General features: G+C 31.6%; 5 protein-coding genes across 6 annotated transcripts in view; 2 read left to right on the forward strand and 3 right to left on the reverse strand.

The window, feature by feature from the left end:
* Positions 1-515: 515 nt before the first annotated feature.
* LOC116770846 (mitochondrial tRNA-specific 2-thiouridylase 1) lies at positions 516-2,801 on the reverse strand. The gene is given in 6 exon segments (XM_061521039.1): positions 516-849; positions 1,632-1,663; positions 1,666-1,798; positions 1,896-2,122; positions 2,201-2,551; positions 2,634-2,801. Coding segments are annotated over 6 exon segments (1,119 nt in total). The 5' UTR covers positions 2,710-2,801; the 3' UTR covers positions 516-549.
* Positions 2,802-3,073: 272 nt separating this feature from the next.
* LOC116771020 (proteasome subunit beta type-2) lies at positions 3,074-4,610 on the forward strand. Its single transcript, XM_032662722.2, has 4 exons — positions 3,074-3,275; positions 3,358-3,551; positions 3,657-3,819; positions 4,424-4,610. Exons 1-4 carry the CDS (start codon positions 3,170-3,172, stop codon positions 4,576-4,578), a joined length of 618 nt encoding a protein of 205 aa, XP_032518613.1. The 5' UTR covers positions 3,074-3,169; the 3' UTR covers positions 4,579-4,610.
* A 191-nt stretch (positions 4,611-4,801) lies between these two features.
* On the reverse strand, positions 4,802-6,656 carry LOC116771018 (transcription initiation factor TFIID subunit 8). Its single transcript, XM_032662721.2, has 6 exons — positions 6,418-6,656; positions 6,219-6,317; positions 5,938-6,125; positions 5,393-5,543; positions 5,088-5,222; positions 4,802-4,990 (listed from the first exon to the last, which is right to left on the reverse strand). The coding sequence occupies exons 1-6, from the start codon at positions 6,563-6,565 to the stop codon at positions 4,872-4,874; spliced, it is 840 nt and encodes a 279-aa protein (XP_032518612.1). The 5' UTR covers positions 6,566-6,656; the 3' UTR covers positions 4,802-4,871.
* Positions 6,657-6,915: 259 nt separating this feature from the next.
* On the forward strand, positions 6,916-9,388 carry LOC116771021 (synaptobrevin homolog YKT6). The gene is made up of 2 exons (XM_032662723.2): positions 6,916-7,114; positions 7,191-9,388. The coding sequence occupies exon 2, from the start codon at positions 7,222-7,224 to the stop codon at positions 7,816-7,818; it is 597 nt and encodes a 198-aa protein (XP_032518614.1). The 5' UTR covers positions 6,916-7,114; positions 7,191-7,221; the 3' UTR covers positions 7,819-9,388.
* An 838-nt stretch (positions 9,389-10,226) lies between these two features.
* The window catches only part of LOC116771017 (uncharacterized), a 116,271-nt gene continuing 106,416 nt past the window's right edge, over positions 10,227-20,081 (reverse strand). For both annotated transcript variants that reach the window (XM_032662720.2, XM_032662718.2), the window contains 8 exons: positions 18,044-18,144; positions 17,594-17,695; positions 16,864-16,954; positions 16,384-16,574; positions 14,315-16,297; positions 13,730-13,892; positions 13,329-13,497; positions 10,227-12,970 (listed from right to left, as the gene is read on the reverse strand). In XM_032662720.2, coding sequence (XP_032518611.2) covers positions 12,769-12,970; positions 13,329-13,497; positions 13,730-13,892; positions 14,315-16,297; positions 16,384-16,574; positions 16,864-16,954; positions 17,594-17,695; positions 18,044-18,144 — 3,002 coding nt within the window. In that variant the 3' untranslated portion in view covers positions 10,227-12,768. The remainder of the gene's footprint in view (positions 12,971-13,328; positions 13,498-13,729; positions 13,893-14,314; positions 16,298-16,383; positions 16,575-16,863; positions 16,955-17,593; positions 17,696-18,043; positions 18,145-20,081) is intronic.

Raw genomic sequence — 20,081 nt, forward strand, 5'->3', positions numbered from 1 at the left:
ACAATGATTATTATGTTTGTCAGATTTATAAAGCCAAATTTAAGAAGGATCAAAATTCTTTTAGGAAAACTCAAAAAATATAAAAAAAATTGTTTGTTTTAATAATCATAGAAACCATTTTCAACATTTTTTATTTTAAATTTTCTATCTACCAACATATTCTTTGTGGGACTATATATTGACCATCAAGTAAAATTCTATTTATTTACTATTTGGATACAGTAATTCACGCTCATATAAATAATGTTTCAATAATCACATCTTTTGTGTAATAAAAAACTTAAGAGCCAATACATTATTCTTAACCACTTGAATGTCCTTTGCAATAATTTATTTATATATATAAAATGAAATTTGAAATAATTAAATGAACAAATATCACTGCACCAACTAAAATATCGTTTGTGTGAATCAATCAGGATATCATTTTAAATCTACATCAGAAACAATCTAAAAATAAATGTGAAGATTCCGGAACTGTTAATATTTTTGTTTCGGGGGAAATAAAAGAAACATTTTAAAGTGTAAATTGTTTTTTTATTAATAATTTTAGTACACTAGGTTATGACAAACATGTTTTATTTTAGCACTTCCGAGGCATTCATCACCTCTGTAGAAACAAGCAAACTGGCCCTCTGTCAGGGCTCTTAGACTGTTATTTAATATAATAGTCAATCCTTCAGGATTATTTACGATCCTACAAGGTTCTAGAGGTTTGGTATGTTGAAATCTGAATGTACAATTCAGTACATTGTTATCATTTAGTTCCTGAGGTACTTCATTTATCCAATGAGGTTTGTCAGATATACAGATATTGTTCCACAGTGCTGGATGGCTAGTACCAGATACCTGAAAGCATTTAAACTTTATAAATTCTGAGTTAATTTTTAGAAAATTGGTAAATGATATTAGAAATAGTGATAATTATTAATGATTAACAAAAATTTGTTAGTATCTTAGTTTCAATTCTATATATAATTTCAACAAAATTTTTGTCGACACTAAAGTAAAAAGATAATTTGTAGTTTTCGGTATTTATTTAAATCATTTTATTACTTCATAGTGTGTGGAATAAATGAGAGATTGATGGAATAGAAGCTTAAATATTTAAATATAAGATAAAACTGAAAAAATATTATTGTAAAATAATGTTAATGGCATAAGAGTTAAGTATGGAAATGACTAGTCTCCTTGAAGAAATAATTAAGGGAATCAAACTAAAATGGATAAAAGCATCCATGTACAATAGTAATAATAAAAGCATAACATTATAACTAAATTTAGTTATTATAAATTTTATTAATGATTATCATTTTTTTTCTCTACTAAATATTTATTTTCATTATTTTCTTTTTTTAATAAACCTTATTTGAAATGATGTATTTATTTTATTTATTTATTGCTGTATATTTAGAAATGAGTGATAGATAAATATTAAATATTTTTGCATATTTTGACAACATTTTTATATACTGTTATTTTGAATCTGTGCAAATAAATGCTAGATTTCAATCATACACATTTTAAATATGTGACAGTCAATAAATTCTTTTATAGTCATTTGCTTAACAAATATTTTTCAGAAATAAATTCAGAAGAAATGAAACAATTAGTGACATATGGATACTTACTACATATATATTATTAGTGTCCAAATCCTTTTATATATAAAATAAGCATGTCTCCAATTAGCTAAATTACATCTTTGGCCGACCGTCCACTTATGAATACCACTATGTTCCCCTACTACCTGTCCAGTATCTATATCAATGAAATTTCCTTTCCTCGCTTGTATATACTAAAAAGACAAATAATTGAATACAAAATATCAATGAGACAACGATTTTATATCATGTATATAAAAAAATAAAAGTTTTAATCATTTCAAAACTAACATCATCAATAAAGTCTTTAAATCTTCTTTTTCCAATAAAACAAATACCAGTGCTATCTTTTTTGTCGGCAACTGGCAATAAACCTTCTTTCCTTGCTAGGTCTCTGACTTCACTTTTCATTAGATTCGCTATTGGGAACATACATTTCCTTAGTGAGAATTGCTTAACTTGTGACAGGAAAAATGTTTGATCTTTGTGTTTATCTACTGGACGGAGCAATTTAACACCTGAAAAAATATATACATCTGTCTTAAAGTATGTTCAATAGAAACAATTGAATATCCATTTCTTAATAGAATAAACACCTTCATTTTCCAAATAATTCTCTAAGAAAGGTCCAAATGATGTATTAGCATAATGACCAGTTGCTATAGCATCAACCCCTAAATTATTCCTGCAATGTTCAAAGAAACTATCAAATTTAATGTATCTGTTGCACAGTATATCTGGGTTTGGTGTTAAACCAGTTTCATATTCCTTAAGAAGAACTGTGAAGACATCATTCCAATATTCTTTTATGAAGTGAACTCTATGCAAAGGAATATCAAGCTTACGGCACACGAATGACGCATCTTCAAAGTCTTTTTCATCAGAACAGCTTCCAACTTCGTAATTGCTATCCCAATTTCGCATGAATACTCCTTCCACTTTATAATCTGAAATGTTACATACAACAGGAATTTTTTTATAGATATGATATAATGATTACTATATTTTAAAAACATAAAAAATACCAACTTGCTCTTTTCAGTAATAAAGCAGCGACTGAACTATCAACACCGCCTGAAATGCCTACAGCTATTTTCTTAAACATTTTTATTTATGTTATATTATCTAGACCATAATTTGTATATTATTACTTGAATCAAATTCCTTCAGAATTTTATCTCATGACCTTCCTTTATAGGTTGATTCAAATGCAAAATAACCTACGAATCCGAAATGTCAACAGTGAATTCTGAAGAGTTCTTAACGTTTAAATTGTAACAGAAAATTCTATTAAGGAACTCAAAATCAATCGGGCCCAAAAAAATAATTAGAAATATACTAATTTGTTATTTGTTACATATCAAATTAATAAAATTATCGTAACTATTATAAATAAATGGCCACAAAAATGCACAGGTAAAAAAGTATAAAACATTATTTTTTATCTGTATACCTTCGGTGATTTGACAAGTTTCGAGGTTAAAATAAGTTTTGTATTGTCATTCTTTGCGGCAAATAATTATTCAATATATCTCCATCTATAATTTTAATATTTATCATTAAACATGTCTAATATCAACCTGCAATGTTTGTTGGGTATTCAGTGCAATGATTTTGTTATGATAGCAGCCGATCAAAGCAATAGCCATAGTATTATGGTAATGAAAGACGGTAAGTTTTCAGTTCATCTTCGTTTTCATCTTGATCGTATTTAAAAAATATCTTGAATTAAATATGGCTTTTTTTCTTTTAGATGAAGAGAAGATTTACAAAATATCTGACAAGCTGGTGATGGGTGTAATTGGGGATTCGGGAGATACGAATCAGTTTGCCGAGTACATTGCGAAAAACATTCAGTTGTATAAAATGCGAAATGGATACGAATTAGGACCTTCTGCTGCTGCAAACTTTACCAGAAGAAATCTAGCAGAATACCTTCGTAGCAGTGTGAGATTTTTTAACTCTACATACAGAGACAATTGATACAACCTAAACAAACAAAAAGATATTGACATTTTCCCCAACAATATATATCTGTCGTTATTATTTCAGACGCCCTACTTTGTCAACTTGTTGATGGGCGGCTATGATAAAGAGAATGGTCCCGAGCTATACTTTATGGATTACTTGGCTTCTAGTATGAAGGTTCCCTTCGCAGCTCATGGCTTTGGTGGTTATTTGAGTTTGAGTATAATGGATCGCTATCATAAAAAAGGTAACTTTTGTTACATTACAGTTTAGAAATAAATTTAAAAAACTAAATGTTAATTATTAAAAATTGTGAACAATTTTGAGTCTTTTCAGTAAGTGTGTACAATTTCATAATTAAGTTATAAAATAATTACTTAAAGAGTACTTTTTGCACAACTCTTAGTTCATATATAAATAATTATAGTTTTAGACCCAGTTTCACCAAACTCTGTTTGTTAAATCTAAACAAGGCATTTACTAACGAACCTACAAAAAATATAATTGTCTGTCAAAATATTTGTGTTGAATGATGAAAAATTAACAAAAAATCAGGGGTGGGGTTGGACATTTGAGTTTTGACAATACAATAGAATATAGATTAACAGTCCATTAGCCATTTGACAGACCTCTAGAGCAGGATTTAATACTAATGTCTTCTTATGAAATTTAAACAGACATTAGTGCGTGGTGGGACGCATAATACTCTAATCTAAAAGTGCATCAAATGCTTTAAGAAGACATTATTTATTTAACATTGATATAATAATGTTTGATAAATATGTGTTTATTTTTTTTATAAAGATACATTATTTTGAGAGGATTTAGTAATTTCTGATGTTAAATTTCAGATGCAACCGAGGAGGAAGCATATGAGATACTCAAGAAATGTGTGCAGGAGGTACACAAGCGTTTGTTTGTCAGTCTGCCTAACTTCCAAGTCACTGTCGTGAACAGGGATGGAATTAAAGTTCTACCCGTCATTAACTCGGCGTCTTTGAAGTGATTTTTATAAGTTTAAATATAAATTTAATATTATGTTATGCATTTTTATTTTTGCGTTAGGGAAATGTTATATTTTACCTGTTTATATCGAAAGACAAATAAAGAAAAAGTATATATATTTGGCCAGTAATTTTTTATATGATATTGCTGGTTCATGCATAAAATAAATATTTTGAAAATAAAAAAAAAGTCTATCTACAGGTTTTAGGTATTGATACATATAGTAAGGGAATAATTGCATTTATATTATAAAGTCTTAGGAAACTATTTACAACATTAAAACTTAACAGTAATTTATCCACCAGATTTATTTCTTTCTGGACTCGATACCGATGGAGTATCTTGATTTTCTGATTGGGAGTTGTTTGCATTATCATTATCACCGCCGTTTTCACCCTCATTGTCTGATTGATCTGAAATTATTTTCATCATATAATCTTACACTCATGTAAAAAATAATTAATTTAATATATTATTTAGCAGAATTAAAAGTCTAAATATTTTGAATACCTTTCTTATCCGCTGGCATATCTTCTGTTCTATTCGCCACCTGGAAGTGATATTCTAGTTCATCGAAATCAAACACTTGGTCAGTCGGCAGAAGGCATGGCAAGTACGCAGGAAATGTTGGTTTGCATGCTATCACTGGAATAGGGTAAAGGTTTAAAAATGTTATTTATTTATTAATCATAAAGCATTTTGTTAACTGCTCAATTTCTATAACATACGAGTATATAAAGTAATATTAGACTTTCAATGCATATTTAACTTTTACTTACTATTAAGTTATAAGAAGTAATTTAAAAGTAACTTACATGGAAAAACTTGATTATCTTCAGTGTTGAAGAGGTTGTGTGTTTCGCTTGTTTTCGCTAGGAATTTAGTTAATGCTTTCTCAATATCTTTTTTCTGATTTGCAGCTTTTTCTCTAATAGCCTCATATTCTGTTACTGGTTGCTTGTGAGTCTGAAATCATGTGTTACAAAATAAAAATAATAATAATAATAAAAATAAAATTTTAAAATATAAATCATACATATTATACACATTTTATTGCTTGAATAACTTTAATAGGATATGAAACAACAGTAAAAGAAATTAAATGTAATAACAAAATTATTTCAAAATATATCTCTGATCTATTGCTTTTAATATGATTGTGTATAAGGAATAGACACTTATCACACGTTTGAAGTCACTCTATATGCAGTGTTTACAAATTACCATTCATAAACCTACATTTATGTGTGAAAATGTATGAAACTCGGAAGACTATGTGGTGTGACAATACAATATTGAGGCGAATGTCTAAAAACCTAAAGTGTGTGTAAATGTAACAAATAGCTGTATAAATGCTTACAGGTGTTCTAATATACGCATGTGGATCTGGTAAGGGTGGCAAGTGAAATGGTATGTGTGGAGCGGGTTTTGCTTTGGATCCAGCCGAGAGCATAGCTGGTGTTCGTGGAACAAATGCCTGTTGTGGTGCCTGAATTACATGCCTGTTTGGACGAGCTGCATATTGTTCTATACCTTGAATACTTATGCCTGAAATTTTTGTACAAAATCATATTCGTGTCTCAATAAAATATTTGATAGATTAACATTATACACTTTAATTAAGAATATTACTTTACACACCCATATTTACGAGTGCCATCTTAACATCTCCCAGCACAGGTTCAACACGTCCTGATAATTCGCAATATCCTTTTGCTGAATTTCCAACCTCTGCCAAAACTATAATTTATCATGTTTAGAAAAAGTATTAAATGTGTTAAACTATGAGCTTTGGATGAAAAGCAGGATATTTATATTTTTAAATTTTCATTAGACTTACAACATTGAATGATTTCAGTTAAAGTTTCTAAAGCCATTTTATCACTAGCATTGAAGCCTGTTTCTAGGAGAATTGTAGACACCGCTATATTTAAAATTTTGCGGCGCGCATCACATGCACTTTCTATTTTTTCTGTACTTTCAGACATTTTATTAAATAAATCACTATTAAATTCTTAACATGTATTATTGTTTATGATTTTGTTGGCAAATGCAGTCATTATTTTGGAAGTCAGCTCAAGACATTTCTATCTACCACAGAGTAGAGTAGTAAGTACAAGTAGGTAGTTTGTAGCAATATGGCAATTCTTATTTAAGTCGAACTTTTGAAAATCAACAATATGTAATATTCACTGCATAATCATAAAAGAAAAAAGCCTTCAATGTTTGATAAAATTATTATTTTATAATTTTAAGTAATCTAATTTTTTGTACTTTTATTTTTTCTCTATATTAGAATGGTATTAATTTTCTGACAATGGTGAATGGCTGTCAATAGTCAGTACTATGATTGTCAAATTACGTCGCATTGTAGCAAAAATTTATTGACTCGAATTTTGGAATGTATAAAACATAACTTAATTTCATATTTAGTATTATATAGTTAGCTAACTATACTGAATTTATAACATTATATACATGTTATTTTATTAATCCTGCTGATTCGTATTTATATTATATTATCCGAAAGATTTCATGTAAGATTTTAATATTATTTTCAAGATTGCTTCTGAGAACAAAAAATATATTAACTGTTGTTGTATATTGTTTTAGAGCTATAAATTCACATACATTAACAAAAATCATGGTGAGAGTATATTCTTTAGCGATCCTATACAAGGGGGTGAATAGTGCGACAACTCTTAAGGCAGCATACGACCTACAAAGTTTTAGTTTCTTCCAAAGGACCTCCGTCCAAGAGTTTATGAGTTTTGTCAGCAAAACTATGGTTGAAAGGACACAGCCTGCTTCTAGACAGTCAGTAAAAGAAGGTGAGTATATGGTGCAAGTGTATGTCAGAGCTGACAACTTAGCAGGAATACTCATATCCGATCACGAGTATCCAAACAGGGTTGCTCACACTTTAATCACAAAATTACTTGATGAATTCTCCGCTAAAGTGCCAGTTGATACATGGGCTACGGCAAATGAAACTACAGTAGATTTTCCAGTTTTACCACAATATTTAGCAAAATATCAAAATCCAAGGGAAGCTGATGCTCTGACGAAAATACAGAATGATTTGGATGAGACAAAAATCATTCTTCATGATACAATTAAAGCTGTTTTAGAGAGAGGAGAAAAACTGGATGATTTAGTAGCTAAATCTGACGATCTCTCCATGCACAGTAAGGCATTTTACAAGACGGCCCGCAAAACAAATAGTTGCTGTAACTTTTGAGATGCAACTGTTACAGACTTAGCAGTAACTGTGTAGTTAATATGTTTGTGCTTTGTGAACCAGTTTCCATGTTGTAAAATGTATTTAATTGTTACTCTTTAATGATTGTTGACATGTAGCTAAAAGGAAGCAGTAATTTAGGAAGTTTTTACACACAGGAACACCTTAAAAAAAATTTCAATAGCCCCTTAGTGTAATTTTAAATTAAATTAAATAAAAAAAACCAGATGTCAAATTAATATTTTGTGTGAATGCTTTTTTTATGAACAAAATATACCTGTAGTAGTATTTTTAAACACATGAAAAATCTACATAATATATATTTACCTATATATATGGATATATATTTATATATATGTGTATATAAATGGTAAGTATGATAAAGAAACATTGATTTTTAAAATATTTTTTTGTTAGAAGTATATTATCTTATTATGTGCGGCTAGTATTTTTCTTGTCAGCAATCATTACTTGGATATAAGCTTTTGCTTAATGTAATATGTACTATAAATGTATGTTATATTAATAAAATCTGTTTATTTTATGATAATAGTTAGTGTTAAGGTACTTTAAAATACTTGTGCCTATTATGTTCTGTCATAAAATATATTGGTATTCGTCATTTAGTTATGTTTATTACCTTAATGTATTTATTGGCATCCGTCTAAATTCTGCATATTATAGATTTTCATACAATTTTTTTTAATATTTATCATTTTCGTCTAATTTTACCAAAATATGGTATGATAAAATTAAAAAAAATTCAAGTCACACGTATTTATATTTTATCTGTAATAGCATTCTACTTAATATTAATCCAATTAAAACTATCTCAAATACCAACCTAATATCTAAATTCATATTTGTCTGACAATAAGATTGTTTGAGATAAATTTATTTCACACATAATTTAAGAATGTAAAGGTCATTCCAAATTATTGTGGTGTAATGTTTGGATCACGTTTGAACCTGTAATGGTATGTTTGTATGTCTTTTTGATAATAAAGGCCAATCAAAACGCTACTTTATATCTTAACCACTTCAAAAAGGAGGAGTCTTCTCGATTCGACCGTATATATATGCTTTTCTATTGGTTGTTCAGTTAATATATGTAGTAAAATCCATGTTGCTCAGATTGATTTAAGCATGGTTGTGTATTTTGAATATAATAAAAAAAGGCGATCTATTTAAATTGTCAAGCAATCTACTTATTTACGGCCTTTATTAACAACCACCATCGCAATATCTATCGCCATTTTGAAAGTAGAGAACACAAGAATAGTGACGATTACAACAAAAATCTAATTGTCTGATCAGTAGAGTGCATATATATATAATTGTGAGAAATAAATGTTTTCCAATAAGATATGTTATAAATGGTCCAGGAAATATGTAGTCTTGATTGTATTTTATGTAAAGTTGGTTTTTGTCATAGCGCAAGTCTTAGATTCTTTTGGGACTGTAGGTAGTTGCTAGTTAAAGTATATTATAATGGTATTTACAGTATGTTATGTAAACAGAGACTGTTAACTGTGACATTGTGTTTAATAAATGTTTATACATGTATGGATTTTTTGGTATTTATTATATAACATAATTTTGGCACAACGATGGATGAGGTGAGGAATTTTTGAAATTGAATTAGGTACTATGAGGTTGTACAAAAGGTGTTCAATTTATGTTACGTATTTTATAAAGCTTTTTAAGGCTTATCCCCGTCACCGCACGTTACGCAACAATATAAGAATAACTATCTTTTAAGCAAATATTAATATGACTTCAAATTAACGATACTACAGGATTTAGGACATTACTACGCAATTTAGGAAATCTATCGTGGAGGAAATGGTAAATTAGCTTCAAGTGAGTAGTCATTCTCATAGTGTTATGGAGGTAACGCAACGTCTTATAGACTTGAACATCGAAGCCTTGATATTAAGTCTGACACGAGTAATTCAGGTTCAACTCGTAGAGCCATGAAAAATGTTGGGCTTGTAAAACCGTTTAGGCATGTATTTCAAAAATAAAAAAAAACTTCATTCGACTTTAGCATTGGTAGTAAATATTTAGTGTAACTATATTTGCACTGTAAATGTAGCTGACAACACCAGCATGACAAATTTAACAATTGAAAATACCTATTTGGTAGTTAGAATCCATCTACATTGAATGAAAGACAGTATTCTTGATCGTAAATTTGCGAAGATATATATGCATATAAAGAAAACTATATAATTATATTTAAAGATAAATATCTTCATTTGTAAATCCATTCTATAGAGTATAAAAAACCTAATAGCTTCTTCGGATCTTCATTTTGAAATCAAATTCCTACAAAATGTCAATGTCAGATTAAATTCATTAAAACAAACCGAGACTTGGAATTCGTTTAAATAAAACACATAGAATGAAATAAAAATACATATATTACTTTTACATCAATATTAAATTACAGCCAACGTAACTATGTAGGTTACAATAATAAAATATACCTATATAATTTCCATTGAAACAAATAAATAATAAAAACAAAGTATTTTTTTTCTTATTAGTAAACCTAATTCTAAAAATTATCATTGACTATAAGAAGGTTGCAACTGTGGAATCCAGGTAACATTCTTTAAAACATTCCATCTACAAGCAAGGGGGAGCTCACTTATAGTAATAATCTTATTATGGAATTTACTCATTAAATCTATAATTAATTAGTAATGAGTAACAATGTGAGTGAAATACGAACGGCTCGCTGTGGAGGTTTCTAAACGATTCATAGCTGTCATCGGACTGTTTATATATTTTGTTGTATTATAAATATCCATTATTGTCAATAAAATGTTATATTTTCTGAAATATTGTCAGAGGTTTTTTTTTACAATTCACATTCGTATTTCACAGACATTTTTAACCTAAATAGAAAAGAGAATTGTATTAATTACTGAATAATAGAACTTTTGCAGCTAATTTTTTGGCATCAAGCAAAGAATAAGAAATAATAGGTTACTTAAGCTTTGGAATAGACACCAGTGAGATTGTGATGCTGTGTACATATTATTAGTTTTTAGCAAAATAGAGTTACGTTTAAAAAATAATACAAAAACTCTTCAAGGGAATTACATTAGAAAGTTTTGAAGTTCCTTAACTTCCTCCTCATATATAACTTTTATACATTTTATTCAGAAATCATATAGAATATTATGAAAAACAATAATAATTCCCTTGACAGTTCTGTGTACATACATAACTTATATTTTTAAAACCAAAAAGATTTGCAAGCAAAAAACTTCATTTGGTAAAATAAATTAAATTCATGATTTTCAATAAATAAATGATCTCACTGGAGAGATAAATAAGTTTAGAAATAATACAACTTAAAGAAGAATATTTACAATAAAAGAGGTAAATAAAAGACAGCCAACAACGGAAAACATCTCAAGAGATACATTGTAAGAAACTAAGAATGCTACAGAAACTGATTACTTGTAAATGCCCTTTACATTATTCCATAAAGGAATTATAACATTAAATATATTCTATACTCCGCACTACATGAAAATTATGGACCCAATGCGAATCTACAACACAAATTAAAAAATTCATAACGGGCCATTGTAAAATGAACCTTATCACACGAATACAAGATAGCTTTTGCAAGTCGAGACGCGTTGTAACAGGACAAACTCTAATGATAAAGAGATTTCACTACAATACTCATACAATATATCTCTTTCCGTCCAACACACTTTTTGTTTTACATCTATGCACTAATTTTTATATTTAAAAATATGTTACAATGTTCCCACTTGTTATTTTTTTAAAGTGTAAAATATTGGCTGACACATTTTGTATAAGGGAATAAATAGTGTCATAGGTTTTGTTTTTATTTAAAAATGTAATTGATTGTTTTGTATTTTTTTTTTGCCAAAAAAGTGTGCATCGCCCTAGCGCAATCAGTCTTTATAGACAACATTAAACAGAATTATAGAGGAACAGCCTTTCCACATTGACCATTGTAATATTAATCCCTCCAAGGCATGAGGAGAAATTTGTTTCCAAGGAACATAAAACTTATTTATTGTAAATAAATACCCGGGGCCACTGTCAATAAATAACCACATATTATTTGTCAATATGAGACTCGATCGTTATACATAATTACAAATTACACACACCTATAAGAATTTAAGCCGATTCAATCTGTGATGGAAAAAACACTGGTACACAAAACGCCTAGGTAACTATACGTAACAAGAACTAGCCCACGGACTCGTCCCAAAACAGCATTGTTCAGTTAGAATTTAGAATTTAATTCTGATCACTAACAGTTATCGTAAGGTAAATAGAAACTACGTAAGCAAATCACATAATCGCAGTAAAACAGCACTCACTCGCCGTGTAGTATCATGTATTAAAACAATACTCTATTATAGACTCTACGTATATAACAATGTAACAGTAAATTAAAATGAATTTTAATTATATAAATGCCTTTCAGTTTAGCCAAACAAAACTTAAACGACCGACACACGGGGGAGGGTCAACTAGCGCACACATCGCATCTACAGAAGATACACAATATATAATCAATCCCGAAGCAGAAATAAACATACCGCTATTAACAATTATGCGTTCACTTACAACTACTTATAATTTATAAAAAGGCATCCATTTCTAAAAATTTATTAGCATCCGTCGTTACGAAAGATCGCAAATTATATGAAATACAAATTAAATTACACGAAATACAAAGTCACAGTAGAAGCAACAAAACCGATTGGCGAATGTCCAATAAAGGGTACGACCTAAGGTTGTCGGTGTTTGTACTATTATAAGTTTCAATGTGACACTACCGATAAATACAGTCCTTCCGTTCCTAGAAGACCTTTATTCACCAGACTCTGCTGTAACCGAGGTCCGAGTTCCAAAACATGGATTCGATCATTGATTTTTTGCTCATTTGTTGGGTACATGAATTTTTTTGGACCTGAAATCATATATTTTTCGGCAGAACAGCACTAACTCTGGTGATACAGAAGGCGGAAGTTTTGTATCGTTTGGAGCTAGAGCCGGCGTCACTTCGCTGGCCGGCAACGACGGTACTATTGATGGAGTGATCACGACGCCCTCTTCCAACGCCTTCAGGCGCTTCTTGTATCTGCAATTATTGTCCATTACAATTTTATTCTTAACAAATATAACACTTAATTACTCTTTAGGTTTGAAGAACTGAAAACAAAACTTCCTATATTCATTTCATATTCACTCTTTCAAATTTATTCCAAATGATCATAAATAGTCTAGAAAATCTATGGATCAAAAACATTTAAGATATCATAAAAAATCGTCGTTATGTTCGTTCGAAACTATAACTACCTTTAAATTTTGATTCGGTCATTAATAGTACCTTCCAAATACATAGTTCGGCCACTATGTATCCGGAAGGTAGTTCGACATTCAAACTAAATTCTTCAGCATGACTAAGATTTCTGAATGTAAGTAAGTCATGTACCCACCTACAGTACTCATTGAACGTGAGTACGTAGCACTTGTCTTCTATACAGGCGACAGAGTTAGCGTCTCGATGTCTGGAAGCGAACACTTCGTCCGGAGCGTCTGTTGACTGACGACCGCGTTCGGTATGTTCCGGACGATAGTACCATACGAGGGACACCATCATCTCACCTGCACACCAATACATATAGGCTAATATATTTATCGGAAAATAAACGGATATTAAAAATAAAAACCCTACAACGACGGGTTTAGTATGGGCTCCGTTTATTTTTACATATGTTTCTTGGACTGACAGGGGCATAACAACAGAAACATCTCAATTTTGCAGCAATACAAGTACATTGATAAGAAGACAATAATTTAACTAAAATATACTCATAAATATATAATTTCAACCAACCGTCATCAGGATTCTCCCACAGGCTGGCGATCCTGGCCACAAATGGTTGAGCCCTGGCCTGGGATGCTCTGAGTAAGACGCAATCTCCTCGCGAGACGCGATCCCCGCTCGCGTGGGTCATACGAGCCCAGCAACGAGCAGTGCGGTCAAGGCGCGAGTCGTTCTTTAAAATTAAATACACATATAAAAACTCTTTCTAGGATTTCAATCGGGTATTTTATTATTTACCATTTACGCGACACGGACGTTTTAACTACTTCTTAGCAACCGTAAATCTAATGCGCTTGTTATAGATTCGTCACACGGTTTAAATTTTTTTGAAGGTTCTTAAAAATATTAGAAATCTTTTATATGCGTGTTAAGTTATTGAGCGATGTTGGCAAACGCGTCTTAAACATTGGTTTCATGTCGAAATGTAAATTGTATTGTGTCTTGTAATGATTTACATTTAATACGATTCCGACGTAAATTCTTGACAAGAGAAATATTTCTTTAGACACCTCACGTTCATTTATTCAAGCGTATTTTATATCTATCAATCAAATTTAAACTAATCTTTGTTTTACAGTTGTATATGAAACTTACATTGAGGTAGACTTTTGATAAATAGTGTTCGCCGTCCCAGTTCCATCCATTGCTCCATCGTGGCGTGGCTTTCGGTTGTAAGTCTGGTGGGGCTAGAGGAGCTACAGCTCTTCTCATCCTTCTTCCTCCGCTACGTCTTCTTCTAGTCTTCCTTGTATTCGTCACTGGTGATGAACAAGCGTCTTCCACGACTAACGATGCTTCATCAGTCTTTATAACTGTCTTTTTGGACACGAGCAGCTTCGCAACTTTCTCTGTCTTACATTTCTCTCCATTTACCTTTTCCCCGACTAGTTTACATCGTTTTGTACTCTTATCTCTATCTATATCTTGATTGCTGTCTACATCCGCTTCGTCTTCTATTACTGCTTCCGATTCAGATAATTTCGAGGCTTGCTTTTTCGAAGCCAGCAGCTTCACTAATTTTTCGACGTGTTTAGCTTTACACGAATTAGTTACTTCGCCTTTTAAAGCTTTTTCTGTCTTTTGAGATTCTTCGACATGATCGATGTTATTGGTTTCTTTAGTTTTGTTTGGACAGGCCTTAAGGTTTACTTTCGTTGACTTTTCATTTGGCAAAATATTGTTTTCAATATTCATTGTATTTTTAATGTCTTTGTATTCACATTTTTCTTTGATATCTGCAATTTTTCCTATATCACTTTCAAGGCAGACTTTTTTGTCAATATTTATTTCACCGTTTAGTAAAACTCCTTGTTTTATATCCTCTTTGTCGTCCAGAGCTTCGGTGGGTGAAGATAATACTGATTTAAGGCTGTGAGTAATCTTGGAATCTACTTTGTCTACTTTGCAAGCATTCTTATACGCCAGCTTCTTTTCAATAAGCTGACTCACAGCCGCAATAGTTTTTGATCGCACCCCGTTTATGGGGGAATTTGTATCTACTATGTTATTATTAATATTTAAAGTTTTCTTCGCACTGTTTTGAGTGACATTTTCGCTCGGTGGTAAAAAGAGTTCCGCTGGGTTTAGTTTTGTATCAGGATTATATCCTTTAGCTTCAGGCCTGTCTACGCTATTTTTCTTTATTAAATTATCTAGCAGAAGTGCGCTTTTAGTTTTGGGTTTCATACTCATAGTATCCTCTGAAACAGCAGCAACATTTGTCAGACGAGGATCTTCATTGGTAATGATGTCAAGTAACATGGTCTTAGGTTTGGGTTCCTCTACGACGGTACTTGATTTCCTTTTATGTCCTTTCTTATCACTGATTGAAGTTTTTGTTGTCCTTTTCTGCGTTGGTTTCTTTTTTGGTTCCTTAGTAATTGTTTCTGTACGCGGTATATGTGACAGCTCGCCAGAAACCTTCCTTCGTTTCTGCAGTTTAACATGTTCCCCGATGCCATTTGTTTTACATGCGTCCTCGAGTTGAACATCTTTCATTTCTATCTCAAGCTTAGATTTGGAATATCTCCGCTTGACCGCTTTAGCAGGATCCGCGACGTCTGAGGTCTGTAAGGCGGTTGTACAATTATGTTCCCTAAGAGCTTGCGCATCAGTCTTTCTTGACGTTGCGTAAGTGGGTCCCTCATTCTCTTTTTTGACGTCCACTAATGGTGTTGATCGTTCATCAGAGGACGATAAATCGATGGGAGCACACGTGGGCGGTGATATGGCGAGAACGTCATCATCTGCCTCATTGTGATTATCAACTATCGGTTGTGGTGTTGATATGAGAAGTGCCGTGTCGTCACCAGCTAATGACCGTCTGGCCATGGCTTTGCCAAGTCGAGCCCGTCTTGGGGCACTTAGCGGTGGTTGTGGAGCACAGACTCCTCTTGCAGGGGAGGGGGGTCCAATAGCCTCTGTTGGTCCCGGAATATCAGCGTTCAGGCGAGGGTTATCTCGAACGTCAAACATCTCACGCTTTGGTGATGCACCACCAATAGCTGGCAGAGGACATGGATGAGGGGCGTCTGCTGCGGTTGGAGGCTCTGGTGGCTCCGGTTCTATTGGAGGATCCTATAACAATTTATAAAAAATATATATGATTATCTTTCCTGCTGATGGTGTCCTTCTTTTATATTTTTATGTATGTGTGTCCTTACCTTTCCGCTTCCGTGAGTATCTGCGTTAGAGTCGAGCGCGACCCGCACCTTCTGTCTGAAGGCGGCCCCGGGCGGCGCTAAGGCCGAGGGAACGTCCGCTGGGCCGCCACCGGTGGGGCCTTTACCAGTAGCGGGCCCAATAAGGACGTTTTTTGGACACGCGTTTAATGGGCACGGGCATCCTCGGTATTCTGAGTTGATATAATAACAAATTTATCTTTCTATACAATTTCTTTTTGTGAGATATCCATAATGATTTTGTTTCATACTATTCATAGAGGATGAAAGTCGAAACAGAATAGCAACTAGCTAGAGGGGGATTAAACTTTATTGTAATTAATTTAATAGATAATTGCATATAAAGTTTTGCAATTAAGCTACATTTGATACAGAGAAGCGGGAGTTAGAGAAAATGTGGCTACGGAAGGTATTGGTGGGTTTTGAGACCGTCTAATTTTTTAATATTTCTGTGGTACTTACCTACGTATGGTATTCTTTGTGGTGAGTGGGGGTAGCATGGTGTCGGGCCGTAGTATTGAGGGGGAGGATACGGCTCACTTACTCCCACCATCTAAAATAAAATACGTATACTCTTACATTAAAAATACTTTGTATAATGTTGAAATACTGCCAAGTGGCTTTTTATAAGTATCAAGAATAGCCATTTGGATTTAACGTGTACACTGACATATAAATTGATATAAATTCAATTCAATATAACATTGACTATTTCAAACTACGATTTCTTTTTAATTTGCAAATATACGAGTTAATTCAATCCAGTGTATAATATGCATATCTTCCAAGTGTATTCAAACTATGCGAAACTTTGAAAGTCTTAGTGAAGTTACGGCAAGACATATTAGAAGCTGGATGGTACATTTATCTACTAATAAGAGCAAGTTTCCTGAGTTATAACGTTTTGATCAATTAAGAAGATTATTTTAGCTAGTAACAAAGGTAAACATTTGTAGGATTAAGAATTTGCTTGATACGGTTTGAACGAACGTAGCTATGTTGCAGTTTGCCAGTTCAAAAGGCCGTCTTGTTCTACAAACCGAAACACAGCAATGCAGATATTGTTACTTTAAACGGAAATAGCTGACACTCGCACGATGTTAATTCACTGATGAGAGACGTTTACAATTCGGTTATATAAAGTTATTCTGTACATTATATATGTTACAATATTTAATATAGTATACTTTACCGGTGCATCCGGCTGTGGGGGCATGTGATATGGTCCTGGGGGTCGGTAGTACCTTCCATAACAAAGTTCAGCCGGGTAGTATGGACCATATTGTTGTAGTACCTGACAGTTAAATATCACTATTAGAATAATTATTATACACTATATATTATAAATGCAGTAACAATACCTTGTGACAATATTCCTTAATACAAGTAGGAATTATGACATTAGCCCACATAATATTATGATTATTACTATCATGAAACTGTTTTGTTCTGTAAAATTATTTCGATTATGAAAGAAAATTATATGTTATCATCTTCTATTTGCGAATATTTATAGTAATCTGACATAAAACGTAAATTCACTGACGCTAGCCTTATCTGAAAGATTTCAAATCTTAAGTGACAAGTTACTTCCGTAGTGAGGATTGACGTTAAGATATTTATATATAGGTATAACACTCACAGGTGGTGGATGGTAGTGAGGCGGAGGATGGTATCTAGCTAGCGCTCGTTCCGCGTCCGCGCTCGTCTCCTTTATCAAGGGCCCAGCCGGCTGGTAATATCCTGTAAGTTGGAAAAAACATATTGACGTACAAACATAAAAAATACATATATATTTAATAAAAAAAAAAAATGCATAATTTATAACGTATGTTGCGAAATATATTGCGTCGGTAGATTTCATTACGTTATCTTAATCTTTATCTATTCAATAGGGCAATTTATTGCTCTGGTCTCGACGGGCTTGTTCTATCAATCGTTAATTCATGTTAATTGAAACAACATATGCCGACTTACTGACATATACCAAATATAATGTCCTGCTATTTATATAATAAAAATTAATATGTTTTCGCGGCTTGCGATAAGGAGCCGGCTTTAAACAGTGGTGTAATTAAAAATATTGTGTTAATAAATGTTTTATATGTGAATGTTAAGTGAGATAAATGGTTTTCAATGCGAATTTAAATTCATTATGTTTATACGTGAAATGTGATCTCATTATAGTATACAAGTAATTCGTTGAGGTTTGACTTAAAGAAGTGAATATTTTCCTTTTCTTATCTTAACATGTTGAGAAGAAATCATGTCATAGAATATGTAATGCAGTCTTAATTACACAAAATAATATTTTTATTTTGTACGTGTTTTGTTAATCTATACATTGAAATGTTTAGTCACTAAATATAATAAATTTAACAATACATATTTGTTATATTTCATAAAGGACGTGGTAGACCGCATTCGGTTTTTCTTCTAACATCCCATTCAATGTTATCAAATCAATTCACATGTGTATACAAAAATAATGAATAATTGTTAGTTTAATTGTTGTTACAGAAATAAATAGTGAAGTAGTACATATAAATGTTCAAAACGAAACTTGTATGAGCGATATTACAGAGACACTATTTAATACCTCAATTCTATAATACAATGTTCATAACACAGATAATATAGAATGAAATATAAAGTAGATTTAGTAATAATATATTAATGAGTTTTAGACCAAAGAGTTCCAATGAAAGCCTTAGTCTGACCTGCTTGCTCTACTTCGCTATATGAAAGGCTTTACAATATCCTTGATGAGAAATTCCTAAGTGGTTTTTCTACGATGTAGAACATTGGATAAATTTTGAATATAACTATAAGTGAAAGTTGAAGCAGTTTTTTTAATACATGTTTTTTAACGTGCCATTTGATTATGCATTTGAATAATTGTGCCATAAATGCTTTAAATAGTCGAGTTTTATTAAATGCTTTGATTGATGCTTTAACAAAAAACATAATGCATTAACATATGTGTGTGTGTGTGTGTGAGTGTGCGTGTGTGTGTGTGTGTGTGTGTGTGTGTGTGTGTGTGTGTGTGTGCGTTTGCGTGTGCGTGTGTGCGTGTGTGTGTAATTCTGCTATTATAACAATACTATGTTATTCCTAAAAACATATAAAATTACAATCTTATATTTTAAATCTCGTACTTTTATTTATGAATAGTAAATAGTTTTTTTTATATATTTTCTTTTTATCAGTAGGTATTTTCGATATGTTATAATAAGAATAATTAATTATTAGATTGTCGGATTTCGGACGTGATTAGTATTTTGATAATATTGTTTTGTTATATTTTATCTGATAAAAAAAAAATTATATTTATATTATGTTTTCTCATATATGTTTATAGCCTCACAAAAATCTATTTTTGTTTAAGTAAACGAAGCTTTAATAAGAATTGACAAACAAGCTTGTATCATATTTTAGTTAAAAAATTGAAATAATTTCCCGATAAATTTAATAATTATTCGTATACATTGAAATCTTCGTACAAATAGTAAGCTCGCCCACTAGACGTACTTCATTACTGTACGTAAAAAGTTCCGCGTATAATCCGTATGCGCTATATAACGCTTTAACGAACAGTCGCGGTCGCTTCAGGTTGGACTGCGGATCAATCAAAGTTTGTACTTATTTCAAAGTACGGGAAATAAGGCTCATATAACATA

The sequence above is a fragment of the Danaus plexippus genome, chromosome 7 (assembly GCF_018135715.1).
Source record: "Danaus plexippus chromosome 7, MEX_DaPlex, whole genome shotgun sequence".
NCBI lineage: Eukaryota > Metazoa > Arthropoda > Insecta > Lepidoptera > Nymphalidae > Danaus > Danaus plexippus.